This window comes from Cynocephalus volans, chromosome 14, assembly GCF_027409185.1.
Source record: "Cynocephalus volans isolate mCynVol1 chromosome 14, mCynVol1.pri, whole genome shotgun sequence".
Taxonomy (NCBI): domain Eukaryota; kingdom Metazoa; phylum Chordata; class Mammalia; order Dermoptera; family Cynocephalidae; genus Cynocephalus; species Cynocephalus volans.
The window spans coordinates 97874354-97892599 of record NC_084473.1 but is presented as its reverse complement, the minus strand read 5'-3'; the positions used below and the strand labels follow the sequence as shown (position 1 = coordinate 97892599).

At 51.8% G+C, this 18246-nt stretch overlaps 2 protein-coding genes across 2 annotated transcripts; both read left to right on the top strand.

Annotated features, from left to right (window-relative positions):
• The first annotated feature begins 2184 nt into the window (after positions 1-2184).
• Positions 2185-5021, top strand: LOC134362672 (melanoma inhibitory activity protein 2-like). The gene is given in 3 exon segments (XM_063077846.1): positions 2185-4362; positions 4837-4993; positions 4996-5021. Coding segments are annotated over 3 exon segments (2361 nt in total).
• A 10268-nt stretch (positions 5022-15289) lies between these two features.
• On the top strand, positions 15290-17461 carry LOC134362708 (melanoma inhibitory activity protein 2-like; the record flags this gene model as incomplete). Its single annotated transcript, XM_063077915.1, has 1 exon — positions 15290-17461. A coding segment is annotated over exon 1 (2172 nt), but the record flags the coding sequence as incomplete, so codon positions are not given.
• Positions 17462-18246: the final 785 nt, after the last annotated feature.

Below are 18246 nucleotides of genomic sequence, written 5' to 3'. Positions count from 1 at the left end.
ATGGCAGGGGGCAGGAACGTTCACATCTGTGTTGCATGAGGGGAACCCCCCAGGTTGGCTGCTGCAGTGGGAGGTTCCCAAGGCCCCGGGGCCTGGGGGGCCCAGTGGGCAGGACAGTCGTCCTGACCTGTTTGGTTGCACAGCTTGTTAACTTCGAAGAAAGCACCTCTGAGCAGTGGGAGGGTGACTCTCCAGAGGGCAGCACTGGTTTGGGGGTGGACTTCTCTGGTCCTACCTTTTCAGTTCACACAGTAAGGAAGGCCAGGCCTGTCCTGGGCAGCGTGATCAGCAAGTCTCCAAGCTGACGTATGAAACATGGGTGTGTCATCGGTTGGGGTGCATCTTGACCGCCATGCTCGCTTTGGGATGAAAGGAACAGGCTTTATGTCCCGGCTTTGTCACTTTCTAGCCTGTGACTTGGGCAAACCCTTTTACTTTTCTGGGTCTCACTGTCATCATCCATAGAGTGAGATAAAGACACCTTCCTCCCAAGTCCACCGTGAAGACTCAAAACGCTCAGCGCGTCCCTGCTCCTGGAAGTGTGCTGGGAGCCAAAGGAGCAGGGCTGTCCTGGCCTTGAAAGGCCGAGGGGCTCCTGGGGAGCTGTGCCCTGACCTGAGGCTTGCCCCACCGTTCCCCAGGGGGCAGGGTGGGCTGGGAGCTTGGGCCAGACACCTGGGCAGCTGCCTCCCCTCTGGAACAGTCCTCATTTTATTCCCCTGGGGTCCTGAAAGTTGGAACTAACTGGCTGGCTAAAAAAAAAAAAAAAAAAAAAAGGCAAAGGGCGAGCAAGTGCTTTGTGCGTGCTGCAAGGCAGGGTGTGTCTCAGGGATCTGTTTCCATGGGAACCAGCGGCACAGGCTGGCTCCTATGGGCACCAAAAAGAGAAACTTGGCAGAGGTTTCAGGCACCTGAAGTGGGATTCATGCCAGGGATACAAGGATGGTTCAACATATGAAAGTCAATAAAGGTGATACAATAAATGTAACGGTCATGTGGTCAGTATGAATCTGGCCATCACAGCTTGGGCATGAACGGTGACAATCAGCCTTGCATCCCGTGAATATTCATAACCAATAAAATTGGGGGAAAAAAAGAATAAATGGGTACAGGAGATCTTATTGGTGTGGTGAAAATGTTCTAAAACTGATTTGTGGTGATGGCTGCACAACTTGATGAACTTACTAGAACTCATTGAATTGCATACCTGAAATGGGTGGATTACAAGGTATCTAAAATATTCCTCAATAAAGTGTTTTTTAAACAAAGAGCATTTCACTGACATCCAGCAGATCCCGAAATACAGCACACTTCTGCCACTAAATAGCTAAACAGCCCTGGACAAGTAGTGCACTTACTGTAGACCTTTGCTTCATTACCTATAAAGAAAGCGTTGGGCCAGCTGAAGCCCAGAGTGTCTCAGGCCTCTTCCCGTTGCCACATTCTACGGCTATTTTGGCAAAGTTAGTCCAAAGAAAACACTTTTGTTCCTTGGCAGATATCTAAGGAAGGATGCTCCTCTGAAAGAAATTAAAATCGCAAAATTTCCTTTAAAAAATTGCCAAAGGAAAAGTTGATCTCCTAGAAGTAGCAGACTAGTGGTCACTAGAGGCTGGGAAGGGTAGGGCGAGGAGGGGAAAGGCAGAGGTTACAGATACAAAGTTGCAGCTGGACAGGAGGAACTCTTTGTACTGATCTACAGCTTTGTAAGGTGGCTAGAGTCAGCACACATTTATTAGATAATTTCAAATAGCTAAAAGAGAGGATTTTGAATTTTCCCAGCACAAAGAAATGACAAATATTTGAGTGATGAGTATGCTGATTACCCAGATTTCATCATTATAAACATGGATTCAAATCCAGCGGTGGCCCGGCCAAAACCAAGCCGAGGTGGGGGTGGCTAGGACAGCGTGTGTCACAGGCTAGCGCGGGGCAGGCTCCGGAACCGCGTGGCGGAAGTGACGTCACAAAGGGGCCTGGTTACCATGGTGCGTGGGGGACGCCTGAGGCCGGTGGGCGCCAGTGCTCCCCGGCTCCCCTCAAGGCCGGCTGCGCTGCACTGTGTCTGCTGCTGTCGCCGGGGCCGGTTCGCGTTCCCGACAGAACGCAGAGCTGTCTCAGCTGCTGGTGGTGGCCCGGCCAGGCCGTGGCTACTGTGGCCACAGCCGGAGCAGCCTCGGCGCCATGGAGGTGCCCGGGGCTGCCCCTCAGCCGTACTTGGGGCTGGTCCTGGGAAAGCTGTGCAGGACTGTGGCAGCATTGCCTGAAGACCTGAGACCGGGCCCTGGTTTTCCGTGGGAACTGGTGACATGTGCGGCTCTTACTGGATTGTTGATTCTCTTGTTTTTGTGGAGAAGTGTTCGATCGGTGAGAAGCCGGCTTTATGTAAGAAGAGAGAAAAAGCTTGCTGAAAAGCTTTCTGGACTAATTGAAGAAAAATGTAAACTACTTGACAAACTTTGCGTTGTTCAAGAGGAGTATGAAGGCTTGGAGTCAGCTGTGAAGGATGCCAGCTTTGAGAAGGGGTCAACAGAAGCACAAAGCTTGGAGGCAACCTATGAAAAGCTGAGCAGCTCCAAATCTAAACTTGAGGATGAAATAGTCTTTCTAGCCAAAGAATTAAAGGAACAGAAATCTAAACATTGTGAGCAAGATGAATTGATGGCGGACATTTCAAAGAGGATACAGTCCCTAGAAGATGAATCGAAATCCATCCAGTCACAAGTAGCTGAAGCCAAACTAATCTGCAAAATATTTCAAATGAATGAAGAACGTCTGAAGGTGGCAATAAAAGACGCCTTGAATGAAAATTCCCAACTTCAGGAAAGCCAGAAACAGCTTTTACAAGAAGCGGAAGTATTGAAAGAACAAGTGAGTGAACTTAATAAACAGAAAATACTATTTGAAAACTCCAAAGTCCAGGCAGAACGAGTTCTGAGTGATAAAGAAAATCACATCCAGTCTCTGGCTGAACGCTTGCTCAAGATGACAGACTGGGCTGCTGTGCTTGGAGAAGACATGATGGCTGATGACTTGGAATTGGAGATGAAGAGTGAATCACAAAAGGGTGCTCGCTTAGATGATCTGCCAAAAGGAGCTTTGAAGAAACTGATTCACGCTGCTAAGTTAAATGCTTCTTTCAAAACCCTAGAAGGAGAAAGAAACCAAATTTACACTGAGTTGTCTGAAGTAGATAAAACAAAGGAAGAGCTTATAGAGCATATTACAAATCTCCAGACTGAACAAGCATCTTTACAGTCAGAAAACACACAGTTGGAAAGTGAAAATCAGAAGCTTCAGCAGAAACTTAAAGTAATGACTGAACTGTATCAAGAAAATGGAATGAATCTCCACAGGAAGTTAATAGCAGAGGAAAAGGACCGGTTAGAGAAGGAGGAGAAACTTTCCAAAGTAGAAGAGAAGGTGAGCCATGCAGCTGAGGAACTGGAGACCTACAGAAGGAGAGCCAGAGATGCGGAAGAAGAATTGGAGAGAAGCGTTCGTTCTTATCAAGGGCAGATGACTTCCTATGAGAAAGAAGCGCGTGGCAGCTGGGTGGCAGCTGAGACTGCTGAAAGACACCTCAGGTATTTAAGGAAAGTAAATGTTTCCAAGAGACAAAAATTAGCTGAAAAAGAGTTTAAATTTGAACTTTTCAAAAAAGATCCTTATGTAGTTGATGTTCCAAAGACAGCATTTGGCGGAGAGCATTCCCCATGTGGTGCCTCACCAGTGGGTCGACCTTCATCCGAAACGAGAGCTTTTCTCTCTCCACTCAGACTCGCACCTTTGACTCCAGGGCGAGGAGGAGGAAGAGGCTCAAGAGGCCCAGAGAATACTCTGGATCACCAGATGACCAATGAAAGAGGAGAATTGGGCTGTGATAGGTTAACCGATTCTCATGGAGCACCTTCTGGGTTCCTGTCACCTCCGTGGGAACAGCACCGGAGGATGAGGATCCCTCCACCAGGCCACCCATGTTCTGATCCAGCTCTTCTTCCACGAAGGCAAGACGGATTTGATCCTGATCCTGGTGGACCGTCTGGCCCAGCAGAACTCAAAAGTTTCAATCTGCCTTCTTTGGATAAAGTGGATGGGCCAAAGCCTTCACAAATGGAATCCAGCAGAAATGATACCAAAGACGACCTTGGTAATGTCAATGTGCCTCATTCATCTGTGCCTGCTGAAAGGGAAGCAAGTGGCCCTGGCTTTGCTCCTCCACCTTTTCCTGCAATCAGAGGTCCATTGTTTCCAGTGGATAGGAGGGGTCCATTCATGAGAAGAGAACCTCCTTTTCCTCCACCTCCTCCAGGAAGCATGTATGGAGCTCCTCAAAATTATTATCTACCAAGGGATTTCCCTGTGCAGCCACCACCTCCATCTGGGTTCCTGTCACCTCCGTGGGAACAACACCGAAGGATGATGATTCCTCCACCAGGCCACCCATGTTCTGATCCAGCTCTTCTTCCACGAAGGCAAGACGGATTTGATGCTGATCCTGGTGGACCGTCTGGCCCAGCAGAACTCAGAAGTTTCAATCTGCCTTCTTTGGATAAAGTGGATGGGCCAAAGCCCTCACAAACGGAATCCAGCAGAAATGATACCAAAGATGACCTTGGTAATGTCAATGTGCCTCATTCATCTGTGCCTGCTGAAAGGGAAGCAAGTGGCCCTGGCTTTGCTCCTCCACCTTTTCCTGCAATCAGAGGTCCATTGTTTCCAGTGGATAGGAGGGGTCCATTCATGAGAAGAGAACCTCCTTTTCCTCCACCTCCTCCAGGAAGCATGTATGGAGCTCCTCAAAATTATTTTCTACCAAGGGATTTCTCTGTGCAGCCACCACCTCCATTTGCAATGAGAAATGTCTATTCACTGAGGGGATTTCCTCCTTATGTTCCTCTAGGAGCTGGATTTTCACCTCCACCCCCACATTCTGAAAGTAGGGGTGAGTTCCCTTCAGGGTCGATTCCGTGCTCAAATGAGCCTGCTCCTGAAATCCAGAAGCACAGCAAGAAACCTGATGATATTTTTGGTCTCTCTTCATAAATCGTTTTGACTTATCTTTCATTTTCAGTTTAAGTAACTACATTTTTTGCTCAAATTGAAGCTTAATGGAATTATAATTCTCAGGATACTATTTTGTAAATAAAGATGATTTAAATATGAATTTCATGAGTAAATTATTTCCATTTTATTTTATCCTAGATTGTATAATTATTTTAATTTGATTAACTAACCCACTATTACATAAACAATAATGGGAAATTTATTTAGGTAATCTTGCAGTTGGGGATGTTTTAAACTCCAAGGGCTGTGTCTTTATGCCAAGAACTGTATTTACTACGGTGGTAGACACATGTGAAAGTAACTTTATGCTTAATTAAATTTTCATTGATTTCAAGACTTGTTTGGTATTGATAATAATAATAAAATCAGCTAGGTTTTTAATTTTAAAAATCACAATGTACCCCATAAATATGTACAGTTATTAGGTGTCCGTTAAAAATAATAATAATCTTTTAAAATTACCAGAAGAAATTGTGGATCTAAGACCCTTCAAGACCCTCTATTTATAAAACCTTGCTGTCGATGGATATTTTTATGCTCTTAAAACATGAACTCTAAGCCTCTGTCCATACTGCAATGAAAAAGTCTGTGGTGAGAAGATATGATAAGAAGATGAAGCATATTATTAACCAGTGTTTATGTGTTTCATAGACCTTGACTATCTAGAAAGAAACCTGTAAGGAGGGTATAATGATGCTTCTATGGTTCTAATTTAAATTTTTTATGAATAGAAAACAGTGAGCACTGTATACAGGTAAAAAGCCACATAACATCCTGCATGTATGGGTATCTGAGAACTTCAAAATGTTTGTGGAAAAATAGAATTGAAAGATAATATGAATCTTCCCTGAGCTTTTTGAAGTGCCGCCGTACATGGAGATGTGTGTATTATATATTTATGCATGTGTGTGTGTAATTGACAGTTAACGTTTTTCTGATGATAAAAATAATACATTACTGCTAATTTTTGCTTGAAATATCTGAAGGATATGCACCAGTCAATCTTTAGGTTAAAATTAAGGATGATTTCCATGTGACCGCAACGTTAAGAACTTTAATCCTTGGGGAAAAAAAAAATCATTCAACTGTATAGCGCCTATATGGGTGGTATGCATTAACAAAATAAATGAGATTTTCTTCTCATTTTTTGCAAAAAAAAATTTTTTTTTGTAAAATAGGGGAAATTCTCTAGAAAATTCTTTGATATTTCTCATCTAGAAAATAATTTGGTAAGTCTCATATTTATGCCTTAGAAAAAAGACAGTATGTGGCATTACACTCTGGTGCTTTGTACTCTGTCAGTGCAGCTAAGCTGGGAATTAATTACATTTTCCACAGTTCCCTTCCGTCTCTTCTTCCAGATTAGAATTGGCCAATAAAGAAACTTGCACAATATTGGAAACTGGAAATGAGGCAGTGGCCATAACCATCTGCAGATCTTTTCTCAGGCAGATTCAGAGACAGACAGAAGAAGAGGCCCGGGCCCATGTGGGTAAAAACCTCCAGCCGAGTCTGTGAAGTGACGTATCCCGAGGTTGTCCTGAGGGGAGTGCTTCCGTTTTTCTTTGTTCACGGATGTTCTCCTCAAACCAAAGCCATTTTTCTGGAAATTTTCTTCTCTAAAGCTTCTTGGCCTTTAAAAACCTAGTATTTGTCGTTGAGTTTTGGTGCAGCATCAAAGACCCTCCACAGTCATCTGAAGTGGCTGCTGAAGCACTTCTTCTGCAGTTAGTGTCCCTGTGAAGCTCAACTTGCTTCACGTTCTTCCACCAAAGCAACGTGTTGCCACAGATTCCTGCAGCAGCAGGTAGGAGAGTCCAGCTGCTCCTGAGGAGCGTCAGCGCTGCAGCGGCCTCCTCAGCGCTCCAGCGCTCCCGCTCCGCTGCAGCCACTGCCCCGCTAGAGCCGCTGCCCGCGTGCTCCCGATCCCACTGCAGCGTCGGCCCATTGGAGCTGCTGCCGCCAGCTCCCGCTCCCTAGGCAGCCGCTGCCCCTTGCCAGCCTCTGCCCCTTTCCAGCCGCTGCCCCGCTGCAGCCGCTGCCCCGTTCGAGCTGCTGCCCTGCGCTCCCGATCGCGCTGCAGCCTCTGCCTGGCTCGAGCCGCTGCCCTGGCGCTCCCGATCCCGCTGCAGCCTCTGCCCTGTTTGAGCCGCTGCCCGCGCCCTTCCGATCCCGCTGCAGCCTGTGCCCCTCTCGGGCCTCTGGCCCTCTCGAGCAGCTTCCCCCACGTGGGCTCACTCTCCCGCTCCCGCCTCCGCCTTGGCCCAGCTCCAGCTATTGCCCGCGCCCTCCTGCTCCTGCTCCAGTCTCTGCTCCGCTAGGGCTGCTGCCCGCTTGCTTCCGATCCCACTGCAGCTTTTGCCCTGCTGGAGCTGCTGCCCGCACGCTCCCGATCTCGCTGCAGCCTCTGCCCTGTTCGAGCCGCTGCCCGCGCGCTCCCGATCTCGCAGCAGCTTCTGCCCTGTTCGAGCCGCTGCCTGCGCGCTCCCGATCACGCTGCAGCCTCTGCCCGGCTGGAGCCGCTGCCGGTGCGCTCCCGCTCCCCCTGCAGGCTCTGCCCGGCTCGAGCCGCTGCCTACGCGCTCCGGATCGCGCTGCAGGCTCTGCCTCTCTCGAGCGGCTGCCCGCGCGCTCCCGCACAAGCAGCAGCCTCGGCCCAGCTGGAGCCACTGCCCGCGCGGTCCCGATCCCGCTGCAGCCTCTGCCCCGCTCGAGCAGCTGCACGCACGCTCCCGATCTCGCTGCAGCCTCTGCCCTGTTCGAGCCGCTGCCCGCGCGCTCCCGATCTCGCAGCAGCCTCTGCCCTGCTCGAGCCGCTGCCTGCGCGCTCCCGATCCCGCTGCAGCCTCTACCCGGCTGGAGCCGCTGCCGGTGCGCTCCCGCTCCCCCTGAAGGCTCTGCCCGGCTCGAGCCGCTGCCTACGCGCTCCGGATCGAGCTGCAGGCTCTGCACCGCTGGAGGTGCTGCCTGCGCGTTCCCGATCCCGCTGCAGCCTCTGCCCCTCTTGAGCCTCTGCCCCTCTCCCGCCGCTGCCCCCACGCTCACGCTCCCTCTCCCGCCTCCGCCTTTGCCCAGCGCCAGCTGTTGCCGGCGCCCTCCTGCTCCCGCTCCAGCCTCTGTCCCGCTCGAGCAGCTGCCTGTGCACTCCCGTCGCTGGTCAGCCTCTGCCTGGCTGGAGCCGCTGCCTGCGCGCTCCCGATCCCGCTGCAGCCTCTGCCCGGCTGGAGCCGCTGCCCACCCGCTCCTGATCCCGCTGCAGCCTCTGCCCCGCTCGAGCCGCTGGCTGCGCGCTCCCGCTCCCCCCGCAAGCTCTGCCCGGCTCGAGCCGCTGCCCACCCGCTCCTGATCCCGCTGCAGCCTCTGCCCCGCTCGAGCCGCTAGCTGCGCGCTCCCGCTCCCCCCGCAGACTCTGCCCGGCTCGAGCCGCTGCCCACCCGCTCCTGATCCCGCTGCAGCCTCTGCCCCTCTTGAGCCTCTGCCCCTCTCCCGCCTCTGCCCCCACGCTCACGCTCCCGCATCCGCCTTTGCCCAGCTCCAGCTGTTGCGCGCGCCCTCCTGCTCCCGCTCCAGCCTCTGTCCCGCTTGAGCAGCTGCCTGCGCACTCCCGATCGCTCTGCAGCCTCTGCACCGCTCAGCCGCTGCCCCCGCTCTCCCGATCTGGCAGCTGCCTCTGCCCTGCTCGAGCCGCTGCCTGCACGCTCCCGATCTCGCTCCAGCCTCTGCCCGGCTGGATCCGCTGCCCGCGCGCTCCCGATCTCGCTGTAGCCTCTGCCGTGCTCGAGCCGCTGCCTGCGCGCTCCCGATCCCGCTGCAGACTCTGCCCGGCTGGAGCCGCTGCCCGTGCGTTCCCGCTCCCCCTGCAGGCTCTGCCCGGCTGGAGCCACTGCCCACCAGCTCCTGATCCCGCTGCAGCCTCTGCCCCGCTAGAGCCGCTGCCTGCGCGCTCCCGATCGCGCTGCAGGCTCTGCACCGCTTGAGGCGCTGCCTGCGCGTTCCGTTCGCGCCTCAGCCTCTGCCCCGCTCCAGCTTCTGCCCGCACGTTAGCGCTCCAGCTCCCACAGCAGTCTTTGCCCAGCTCGAGATGTTTCCCACCCCCTCCTGCTCCCGCCCCACCGCAGCCTTTGCCCAGCTCCAGCTGTTGCCCACGCCCTCCCGCTCCCGCTGCAGCCTCTGCCCCGCTAGAGCCGCTGCCCGCCCACTCCAGATCTAGCTGCAGCCTCTGCCCTGTTCGAGCCGCTGCCCTGGCGCTCCCGATCCCGCTGCAGCCTCTGCCCCTCTCGAGCCTCTGTCCCTCTCCCGCCGCTGCCCCCAGGCTCACGCTCCCGCTCCCGCCTCCGCCTTTGCCCAGCTCCAGCTGTTGCCCGCGCCCTCCTGCTCCCGCTCCAGCCTCTGTCCCGCTCCAGCCACTGCCTGCGCACTCCCGATCGCGCTGCAGCCTCTGCACCGCTCAGCCGCTGCCCCCGCTCTCCCGATCTGGCTGCAGCCTCTGCCCTGCTCCAGCCGCTGCCTGCGCGCTCCCGATCCCGCTGCAGCCTCTGCCCGGCTGGAGCCGCTGCCCGCTTGCTCCCGCTCCCGCCACAGCCTCTCCCCAGCCAGTGCGCCTAAAAGGAGGGCGGAGGTTCTGGATCCCAGGGAAAGAGAGCGAGAAATGCAATGACACTGGGTCTTGAGGCTGCACTTTCCTGTCCCTCAGCTCAGGTCCCGTCACGCTGTCCGAACACCTGTGTTTAAATCTGCTCTGATATCCAGAAACCTGCAGACCTCTATTTCCATGTCAGGGTAGAGAGGACCGTCTCATTCTTTTTTAAAGCGGCATCAATTATGATTTTACCATCATGTATTTACCCCGTGCCCCACGGGTGGACACTCAGGTTGTGTCCAGGTTGTGCTGTCCTACACAATGCTGCAGTGAGCATCCTGGTGTCCTTCAGAGATTTCTCTGGGTTTGGGCCTAGAGGTGACACTGATGGGACAAAGAATATCCACATGGAAAATACTGAAAGATAGGAGCAGATTATCTTCCAAAGGCTGTAGTTTTATTGCTACCAAGTGTATGTGAGGCAATTTTAAATTGAGTTGAACTGTGGATGTGTTGAGTCTAATCAAAATTCTAGTGTTCGTCTCTTGATTGTCTGAGGTATTGCGTCAGGCCTCTGGAGACAGGTGCGTGCATGAGATGACTCCTGGCTTCCAGCTGTCTACACCATGTGTAACATGGCTGTCTGATGACTCTGGCGGCCTGCGGTCCCACAGTCAACTTTGTCATTCTCTTCTCCCCATGAAAATACAGGTTGAGTACCCCTTATCCAAAATGCTTGGAAAGTATTTTGGATTTAGGATGTTTTCAGATTTGGGAATATTTGGAGAATACATTTGCAGAATGCTCCAATGAGCATTTCCTTTGAGTGTCATGTTAGAACTCAAAAAGTTTAGGAGTTTGGATTTTTGGATTAGAGACTCTTAACCTGTATATAAATATCCCAGACATTCTGTTTTCTACTATTCTTGGAGTTTCAGGTCCTCAAAGGAGCACAAAAATATTTTGCCAAACCACAGTTCTAATTTGTGATGTTTAAGATGTGGCTTTTGTATTTGCAAACTCGAATTGTTGTGCCAGACGCTCCAGGCTTGCCACCCAGCAAAAGGCCCCATGGAAGATTCTGCCAAACAAATGCCAGATGGGCCAAGGCATCCAAGGTCTCAGGTGACTGGCCAGGGCAGCTCCAGTTGTCCGAGTTGTGCTAAGAGAGGGTCGCCTGGTGGGCGAGAGCCTGCCCATGCTACCCGAAGGGGCAAGCAGTGTGAGTTAACATTTATTTATCGAGCTATGAGTATCAAGGGGGAAGCATGTTAAACGCTTTACAAGGATCAACCAAGAGACAGGACTTGTTGCTTATCTACCTGAGGGCTGAGAAACTAGGATGCAGAGACTGGATGTGGGCTGCTGAGCAAAGGCAACACTTACCCAAAGGAGTCAATGTATGATGGTGGCATTTCAGGACATAACTGAGTTCTCTGGAGTCAGCCTGAGGCCCTGCTCTGGGTGGTGGTGGCCAGTGTCCCTCCCCACCCTCTGGGCCTCCCATCTTACCTCCTAGCACCCTGTCTCTCTGAGCCTAAATGCCAGGGACCAAACCAGGAAGCTGGCAGCCAGCCTGGTCCACACCATGGGCCCCTCCTCCATGGTCCCAAATCCTTCCTTGCACTTTCTGGACAAGCATGGAGCAGTTAGCTTCCAACCCTCGTACAAACACTGATGATCACAGCCCCATGTGGGGAGGGAGGCCGGTGTGTGCAGTGAGATGACCCCGCCCAGCCCCTGACCTCTGCCCACATTGATGCCGCATTTAGAGAAGAGATGGCCTGACCCCTCACCCACACCGAGGGTACCAAGGAGTCAAGTGTTGAGGTTAGAGGCGGGGATATCAGGGAGGTGAGCTGAGACCAGAGGGTGAGGTGAGATGCCCTCGTTCACATCAAGCCAGAGGAAGAGGGCTTTAAAGAGAGCTTTAGGCTTTGAGGTGTCCTCCGCAGGTGGAGAAATCCAGTGGACTGATGCCTCACTCCCACCCCCACCCCAAAGTCTAGAGGGCAAGAGACAGGCTGGCTGCTTTGATGGCGGAGCTGAGGAGAGGGCCGACGGCCCAGGTGAGGGCCTCGTGTGAGAGAGTCGGCGTGGAATCTCACAGGCCCAGTCCCAGGAGGCAGCCTGGGCAGTGAACAGACGCAGGCCAAGAGAAGGTGGGGCTGCCGCTATCCGTCAGGGGCTCCTTGGTTCTCTGAGGCCCACACAAAATATTCTAGTCAGGGGGACAGTGGGGACCATGTCCGGGCTCTGAAGACCCTTGGAGATGCCGATGAGAGAAAGAGGTGTAGCTTTCAACCTCCGCCAAGCCCAGAGCACAGTTCAGCTGGAGGCTGACCACGCCTGCTGCCCGGCCGAGGCTTCCCACCCCACCAGGCCGGGGCAGCAGGAGCGGCCTCCACTTCAAAGCAGGGGACTTGACGATGACATCAGGCCCTTTTTATTGTTGGGCCTGGACGTGAGCCGAGCGGTGCTGTGTGACGTGAAGTGGTGGAGACCACGGGTATTTCCCTACCAAGAAGCAGCCTGGGCCTGTCAGGTTTCCATCTGGCCGTGGGAGGACTGGCCAGCAGAAGAGGTTTCAAGGGCCAGAGGTGGACACAAATAAAGCTGCTTTAAGTGGTTTCCAGTTCCACAGCTGTGCTGGCTCAGTGTCCTGGTGACATCCCTGAGTTCTGTGGCATCCAGAGGAGGGCTTTGGGGGGGCAACAGGTGTTTATTGACCTTCTTTAAAGAGCGGGCACCACATGCATGGTGAGACGCACCCCCCTCCCAGAGGGGCCTTGGTCTCAGGCAGGGGCTCTTGGTGGGGCAGGGCCCAAACCCCGAGGGGGAATTTCTCTGTCTCTGCCCCTCAGCCAGGCCCAACGGTAGAAAGGGCCTGAGGGAAAGGTACGGAAGAGCTCCACCTGCCGGCTTGGGGTCCTGGGGAGGAGGGATTGAACTTGGGCCTGGAGTGGAGGGGGTCATGAGGAAGGTCCAGGAGACCCCAAGACTTGTGGGTGGGGCTTGCCAAGCCCCTCCCCTGCCTGGGATGAGAGTATAAGACCCTGGTCAGCTAACGCGTCTCATCACCGCCGCCTCCAGTGTGAAGTGCTCAGTAATTGCAACATAAGGAAACGCAGCCTTCATCCAGACTTGAAACGATTCCTTCCCTTTCCACTTCCAAACTGCCCTGCCCTCGGGCTCCTGCCACCGTGGGAGGAAAAGCACAGTTCCAACCCATCAGGCTCAAGCTCGTAGCTAACAGGGCAGGCACTCCTGCAACCTTCCTCCCCTTTTCTGGGTCTGATAGCTGCCAGAGACTCTTGCAAAACTGACTCTCTCGGGGAGTTTGCTAATGGCCACGTGCCCACAGCACGGCCACCGCTGAGGCCCATGCAAGGAGCCTACTCAGGCGTCCTCGATCCCCATTCCCTCCTGCCTGGGAAAGGACCCAGTGGCAGGGGGGTGGTCATGGCAGGGGGCAGGAACGTTCACATCTGTGTTGCATGAGGGGAACCCCCCAGGTTGGCTGCTGCAGTGGGAGGTTCCCAAGGCCCCGGGGCCTGGGGGGCCCAGTGGGCAGGGCAGTCGTCCTGACCTGTTTGGTTGCACAGCTTGTTAACTTCGAAGAAAGCACCTCTGAGCAGTGGGAGGGTGACTCTCCAGAGGGCAGCACTGGTTTGGGGGTGGACTTCTCTGGTCCTACCTTTTCAGTTCACACAGTAAGGAAGGCCAGGCCTGTCCTGGGCAGCGTGATCAGCAAGTCTCCAAGCTGACGTATGAAACATGGGTGTGTCATCGGTTGGGGTGCATCTTGACCGCCATGCTCGCTTTGGGATGAAAGGAACAGGCTTTATGTCCCGGCTTTGTCACTTTCTAGCCTGTGACTTGGGCAAACCCTTTTACTTTTCTGGGTCTCACTGTCATCATCCATAGAGTGAGATAAAGACACCTTCCTCCCAAGTCCACCGTGAAGACTCAAAACGCTCAGCGCGTCCCTGCTCCTGGAAGTGTGCTGGGAGCCAAAGGAGCAGGGCTGTCCTGGCCTTGAAAGGCCGAGGGGCTCCTGGGGAGCTGTGCCCTGACCTGAGGCTTGCCCCACCGTTCCCCAGGGGGCAGGGTGGGCTGGGAGCTTGGGCCAGACACCTGGGCAGCTGCCTCCCCTCTGGAACAGTCCTCATTTTATTCCCCTGGGGTCCTGAAAGTTGGAACTAACTGGCTGGCTAAAAAAAAAAAAAAAAAAAGGCAAAGGGCGAGCAAGTGCTTTGTGCGTGCTGCAAGGCAGGGTGTGTCTCAGGGATCTGTTTCCATGGGAACCAGCGGCACAGGCTGGCTCCTATGGGCACCAAAAAGAGAAACTTGGCAGAGGTTTCAGGCACCTGAAGTGGGATTCATGCCAGGGATACAAGGATGGTTCAACATATGAAAGTCAATAAAGGTGATACAATAAATGTAACGGTCATGTGGCCAGTATGAATCTGGCCATCACAGCTTGGGCATGAACGGTGACAATCAGCCTTGCATCCCGTGAATATTCATAACCAATAAAATTGGGGGAAAAAAAGAATAAATGGGTACAGGAGATCTTATTGGTGTGGTGAAAATGTTCTAAAACTGATTTGTGGTGATGGCTGCACATCTTGATGAACTTACTAGAACTCATTGAATTGCATACCTGAAATGGGTGGATTACAAGGTATCTAAAATATTCCTCAATAAAGTGTTTTTTAAACAAAGAGCATTTCACTGACATCCAGCAGATCCCGAAATACAGCACACTTCTGCCACTAAATAGCTAAACAGCCCTGGACAAGTAGTGCACTTACTGTAGACCTTTGCTTCATTACCTATAAAGAAAGCGTTGGGCCAGCTGAAGCCCAGAGTGTCTCAGGCCTCTTCCCGTTGCCACATTCTACGGCTATTTTGGCAAAGTTAGTCCAAAGAAAACACTTTTGTTCCTTGGCAGATATCTAAGGAAGGATGCTCCTCTGAAAGAAATTAAAATCGCAAAATTTCCTTTAAAAAATTGCCAAAGGAAAAGTTGATCTCCTAGAAGTAGCAGACTAGTGGTCACTAGAGGCTGGGAAGGGTAGGGCGAGGAGGGGAAAGGCAGAGGTTACAGATACAAAGTTGCAGCTGGACAGGAGGAACTCTTTGTACTGATCTACAGCTTTGTAAGGTGGCTAGAGTCAGCACACATTTATTAGATAATTTCAAATAGCTAAAAGAGAGGATTTTGAATTTTCCCAGCACAAAGAAATGACAAATATTTGAGTGATGAGTATGCTGATTACCCAGATTTCATCATTATAAACATGGATTCAAATCCAGCGGTGGCCCGGCCAAAACCAAGCCGAGGTGGGGGTGGCTAGGACAGCGTGTGTCACAGGCTAGCGCGGGGCAGGCTCCGGAACCGCGTGGCGGAAGTGACGTCACAAAGGGGCCTGGTTACCATGGTGCGCGGGGGACGCCTGAGGCCGGTGGGCGCCAGTGCTCCCCGGCTCCCCTCAAGGCCGGCTGCGCTGCACTGTGTCTGCTGCTGTCGCCGGGGCCGGTTCGCGTTCCCGACAGAACGCAGAGCTGTCTCAGCTGCTGGTGGTGGCCCGGCCAGGCCGTGGCTACTGTGGCCACAGCCGGAGCAGCCTCGGCGCCATGGAGGTGCCCGGGGCTGCCCCTCAGCCGTACTTGGGGCTGGTCCTGGGAAAGCTGTGCAGGACTGTGGCAGCATTGCCTGAAGACCTGAGACCGGGCCCTGGTTTTCCGTGGGAACTGGTGACATGTGCGGCTCTTACTGGATTGTTGATTCTCTTGTTTTTGTGGAGAAGTGTTCGATCGGTGAGAAGCCGGCTTTATGTAAGAAGAGAGAAAAAGCTTGCTGAAAAGCTTTCTGGACTAATTGAAGAAAAATGTAAACTACTTGACAAACTTTGCGTTGTTCAAGAGGAGTATGAAGGCTTGGAGTCAGCTGTGAAGGATGCCAGCTTTGAGAAGGGGTCAACAGAAGCACAAAGCTTGGAGGCAACCTATGAAAAGCTGAGCAGCTCCAAATCTAAACTTGAGGATGAAATAGTCTTTCTAGCCAAAGAATTAAAGGAACAGAAATCTAAACATTGTGAGCAAGATGAATTGATGGCGGACATTTCAAAGAGGATACAGTCCCTAGAAGATGAATCGAAATCCATCCAGTCACAAGTAGCTGAAGCCAAACTAATCTGCAAAATATTTCAAATGAATGAAGAACGTCTGAAGGTGGCAATAAAAGACGCCTTGAATGAAAATTCCCAACTTCAGGAAAGCCAGAAACAGCTTTTACAAGAAGCGGAAGTATTGAAAGAACAAGTGAGTGAACTTAATAAACAGAAAATACTATTTGAAAACTCCAAAGTCCAGGCAGAACGAGTTCTGAGTGATAAAGAAAATCACATCCAGTCTCTGGCTGAACGCTTGCTCAAGATGACAGACTGGGCTGCTGTGCTTGGAGAAGACATGATGGCTGATGACTTGGAATTGGAGATGAAGAGTGAATCACAAAAGGGTGCTCGCTTAGATGATCTGCCAAAAGGAGCTTTGAAGAAACTGATTCACGCTGCTAAGTTAAATGCTTCTTTCAAAACCCTAGAAGGAGAAAGAAACCAAATTTACACTGAGTTGTCTGAAGTAGATAAAACAAAGGAAGAGCTTATAGAGCATATTACAAATCTCCAGACTGAACAAGCATCTTTACAGTCAGAAAACACACAGTTGGAAAGTGAAAATCAGAAGCTTCAGCAGAAACTTAAAGTAATGACTGAACTGTATCAAGAAAATGGAATGAATCTCCACAGGAAGTTAATAGCAGAGGAAAAGGACCGGTTAGAGAAGGAGGAGAAACTTTCCAAAGTAGAAGAGAAGGTGAGCCATGCAGCTGAGGAACTGGAGACCTACAGAAGGAGAGCCAGAGATGCGGAAGAAGAATTGGAGAGAAGCGTTCGTTCTTATCAAGGGCAGATGACTTCCTATGAGAAAGAAGCGCGTGGCAGCTGGGTGGCAGCTGAGACTGCTGAAAGACACCTCAGGTATTTAAGGAAAGTAAATGTTTCCAAGAGACAAAAATTAGCTGAAAAAGAGTTTAAATTTGAACTTTTCAAAAAAGATCCTTATGTAGTTGATGTTCCAAAGACAGCATTTGGCGGAGAGCATTCCCCATGTGGTGCCTCACCAGTGGGTCGACCTTCATCCGAAACGAGAGCTTTTCTCTCTCCACTCAGACTCGCACCTTTGACTCCAGGGCGAGGAGGAGGAAGAGGCTCAAGAGGCCCAGAGAATACTCTGGATCACCAGATGACCAATGAAAGAGGAGAATTGGGCTGTGATAGGTTAACCGATTCTCATGGAGCACCTTCTGGGTTCCTGTCACCTCCGTGGGAACAGCACCGGAGGATGAGGATCCCTCCACCAGGCCACCCATGTTCTGATCCAGCTCTTCTTCCACGAAGGCAAGACGGATTTGATCCTGATCCTGGTGGACCGTCTGGCCCAGCAGAACTCAAAAGTTTCAATCTGCCTTCTTTGGATAAAGTGGATGGGCCAAAGCCTTCACAAATGGAATCCAGCAGAAATGATACCAAAGACGACCTTGGTAATGTCAATGTGCCTCATTCATCTGTGCCTGCTGAAAGGGAAGCAAGTGGCCCTGGCTTTGCTCCTCCACCTTTTCCTGCAATCAGAGGTCCATTGTTTCCAGTGGATAGGAGGGGTCCATTCATGAGAAGAGAACCTCCTTTTCCTCCACCTCCTCCAGGAAGCATGTATGGAGCTCCTCAAAATTATTATCTACCAAGGGATTTCCCTGTGCAGCCACCACCTCCATCTGGGTTCCTGTCACCTCCGTGGGAACAACACCGAAGGATGATGATTCCTCCACCAGGCCACCCATGTTCTGATCCAGCTCTTCTTCCACGAAGGCAAGACGGATTTGATCCTGATCCTGGTGGACCGTCTGGCCCAGCAGAACTCAGAAGTTTCAATCTGCCTTCTTTGGATAAAGTGGATGGGCCAAAGCCCTCACAAATGGAATCCAGTAGAAATGAAACCAAAGACGACCTTGGTAATGTCAATGTGCCTCATTCATCTGTGCCTGCTGAAAGGGAAGCAAGTGGCCCTGGCTTTGCTCCTCCACCTTTTCCTGCAATCAGAGGTCCATTGTTTCCAGTGGATAGGAGGGGTCCATTCATGAGAAGAGAACCTCCTTTTCCTCCACCTCCTCCAGGAAGCATGTATGGAGCTCCTCAAAATTATTTTCTACCAAGGGATTTCTCTGTGCAGCCACCACCTCCATTTGCAATGAGAAATGTCTATTCACTGAGGGGATTTCCTCCTTATGTTCCTCTAGGAGCTGGATTTTCACCTCCACCCCCACATTCTGAAAGTAGGGGTGAGTTCCCTTCAGGGTCGATTCCGTGCTCAAATGAGCCTGCTCCTGAAATCCAGAAGCACAGCAAGAAACCTGATGATATTTTTGGTCTCTCTTCATAAATCGTTTTGACTTATCTTTCATTTTCAGTTTAAGTAACTACATTTTTTGCTCAAATTGAAGCTTAATGGAATTATAATTCTCAGGATACTATTTT